Below are 3,369 nucleotides of genomic sequence, written 5' to 3'. Positions count from 1 at the left end.
AGATATTAAATAATGCCTTTCATGGTTATTTTTTCAACATTCTAGAAACTGATGTCTCGAGAATTTGAGCAAAATACAAAAAATGATATAATATGTAGCAATTGCCTTGATTATCAATAAATGCAAATTATGTTGGGTTTACTGTATATTTCATATTATTTATACATCCTATTACATACAAAAGTAATTAATAACATGTTTCCAAATATCTAAGATTATATTTCATTGATTTTCATCACCCTGCCGACAATGAAGTTCCATGTGCCTCTTCAAATCGGATGATTGAATAAATTTCTTATTGCATATACTGCATTCATAGGGGTGTTCCTTACTGTGACGTGCTAGATTACTTGAGAATGCGAATGTCTTATTGCATATACTGCATTCATAGGGGCGCTCCTTACTGTGAATGACCATATGACGTGTCAGGTTACTTAAATGCGTGAATGTCTTATTGCATATGTTGCATTCGTGGGGCCGATCACCAATATGAATGAGCATATGGCTCTTGAGATGTTCTAATCGTCCATATTTCTTATTGCATATCTTGCATTCATGGGAGCGCACTCCACTGTGCACCAGCATGTGATTTTTCAGATGATTTAATTGTGTGAATGCTTTATTGCATATGTTGCATTGATGGGGGCGCAAACCGCTGTGAATGAGCATATGACTTTTCAGATTACTTAGATCGGAGAATGTCTTTTTGCATGTACTGCATTCATGAGGGCGTTCTCCTATGTGAATCAACATGTGACGTTTTAAACTACTTGATTCTGTGAAAGTCCTATGGCATATACTGCATTTATGGGGGCTCTCACCACTATGAACGTGCATGTGCCTTTTTAGAGTACCTAATACTTTGAATGTCTTATTGCATATATTGCATTCATGGGGCTTAGCGCTGTGAATGCGAATGTGTCTTTTTAGATGGCATAATCGTTCGTAAGTCTTATGACAGATTTCACACTCGAAAGGGCTTACTTTGCTTTGGCTAGGCTTGTGATCAACCAAGTGCTCTTTTAACTGATGTGATTCTGCAAATGATTGATTGCAAATGTCACATTCATACATTGTCTCCTCTTTTACTTCTTCTATAGTTACTTCTGAATTCATGAATCTTTCTAAACTCGTTTCATCATCCTCAGAACATGATTCAGATTTAACAATAACATTAGTATCATCAAATTCATTATTAATATCGCGTTTAATGTCTTCTTCTAAACATTCAGGTGGCTCAGTTTTAACTTGACCATTTACAGACATAATTGTTTCTTCTGACATTTTTAAATATATTCGCGGCTTATACTCACTAAATATTTACAAAAATATTCATGTGCTAAATAATAATTTAGTTTAATCAACAATCTTTTTAATATGATAAAGATTTCAGAGATTTACACTTCACGTGCATTTATTATTTGACTTGAAGCATAGAGTATATTTTCAGAAAGATGAGACATTTATTCAAACGCTTTGATGTTCAACAATGGCGCGATTTTTCAAATTCATCATGGTTCTCCATAATTCAACTGGCAACAAATATTTTTATAATTAATACTGGATTGATTATTACGCAAACAATAAAATAATCAACGATTACTTCATAGATAGTACACCAAGCACATGGTAAAAATTTATTAATTTCATTTCCTACATAAGATTTTAGCTTTCTTTGCATTTTCTAATCAAGATCCACGTTCTTGTCAAATTTTTAACCGAGTTTATTATCCACTATCAAACATACAAACTCTCGTTCTGGCAAACTGGTATCGTGCAGCAGCGATGCCAAAGTGATACTTAAATACAACATGATCGGTTGTTGTTGCAATTAGCATTTAGAAATGAACCTTCATTAGAGAAATGAAGCAATGTTAATTAATAACTTCTATAATATTGTTCACACAGTGGGACAGCTGTAATATAACAATCTTAAGTATTTTCATAAACACTGGCAATAAATAAATTGCATCGATATCTATTATAAAGTATATCTGTATATAAATGATACACAGCTACACAAACTATTATTGTGCTTGATTTCTTGTTTAGAGTTATAAATCTGAATATCAATTCATTCTTCATTATTTATAAAAATATGCAACTGTGTAATACTTTACGTTCAGGATCAGCAAAATGAAATTGTAACAGAAGTTGTTTCACTTGTCATGTAATTAAAAATTAACATACATTTATTGACTGTTTGTTTTTTTCTCTATTTCGCTAGCGATACAGTCTCATTCTTTGAGCAGCTGTAGTATGTGTTTTTGTCTATAAGAATAATTTCTAAAAATATATAGTAACCACGAATAATACAAATAATTTCAATAAACTAACGTTTCTTACACGGCACAGATTTTTCATTTGTTTCATTATTTTTAATATATGCGGGGACATATTACGTGTAGGCATACAAACAAAGCAATAATACTTACGCGACACGACCACCAATCACGATCGACCCGTATAGAAATGATCTCATCGAGAGCGAATGACGAATCATTGGTACTCGACTCGTGCGTAACGGTCTTCCGTTGCATTTTCACAGATTTGCACCCTAGTTTACTTCAAAATTGGCTTTTTATTACTTATTTATCGGCTATTATTATTTATCAGTTTAGGTCATAGGGAAGTTAAAATAATAATCAAACAAAACTGATAGCAAAAATGATATTCATCAAATGTGTATGCAAATATGTCAGCATTTTTGTAATATTTATTTCACACTACTGTTGGCAGATGTAAGAACATATGGAGCTCTGTATAATTTTATTAAATCTCGTAACATAAAATTATAAATATTGCATATTAATTGTACAGAATAATGATTTAATTGAAAATAGCTAATGTACTTGTCTACAAAGTCAATAGTAATAAAAAAATAGCAAAAATAATATTTAATCATCAATTTAATATATGCAAATAAAATTAAAGCATTCAAGTTGTGTCTATAATTTTTGGCGACTATTTTCGTCCAGCGCGTGGCGGTCAACCTGTTGAATAAGGCGGCAGACGCCTAATAATAATGATTATTTGAGCGTTAAAGAATTAAAGAATTTATTGTCGAATATGTGTCGATGGTGCCAGTGACCTATTTAAAAATCTAAATCTAAATGTGTGAATCATCGACATTAGACAGAAAAAATTTGCGAATTCTGCGAGAGGAAAGAGAAAATGTTTGCGAATGTTTTTGTCTAGATGCGACTCTATTTCCGAAGTGGGATTTGTAAATAAAGCTCTGTTCAGATTGTGGGCTTAATTTGTAAAACTACATTTTAGTACATTTATTTTTTATTTTTCAAAAACATGATAATTTAAAATTGATTCTCTCTAAAACTTTTCTTCAATACCTCATTACAGATTTATTTG

General features: G+C 31.6%; 1 protein-coding gene across 1 annotated transcript; it reads right to left on the bottom strand.

Annotated features, from left to right (window-relative positions):
• Positions 1–222: 222 nt before the first annotated feature.
• On the bottom strand, positions 223–1,116 carry LOC113389500 (zinc finger protein 83-like). The gene has a single exon (XM_026626528.1). It carries the CDS (start codon positions 1,114–1,116, stop codon positions 223–225), a length of 894 nt encoding a protein of 297 aa, XP_026482313.1.
• Positions 1,117–3,369: the final 2,253 nt, after the last annotated feature.

The sequence above is a fragment of the Ctenocephalides felis genome, unplaced genomic scaffold, assembly GCF_003426905.1.
Source record: "Ctenocephalides felis isolate EL2017-DRISC unplaced genomic scaffold, ASM342690v1 CF-g0.4_SCAFFOLD_03573, whole genome shotgun sequence".
Taxonomy (NCBI): domain Eukaryota; kingdom Metazoa; phylum Arthropoda; class Insecta; order Siphonaptera; family Pulicidae; genus Ctenocephalides; species Ctenocephalides felis.
This window is presented reverse-complemented; position numbering and strand designations above follow the sequence as displayed.

Bases quoted from the DNA above. Each gene is read 5' to 3' on its own strand.
- LOC113389500 (XM_026626528.1), bottom strand. From the start codon at position 1,116: ATGAATTCAGAAGTAACTATAGAAGAAGTAAAAGAGGAGACAATGTAT.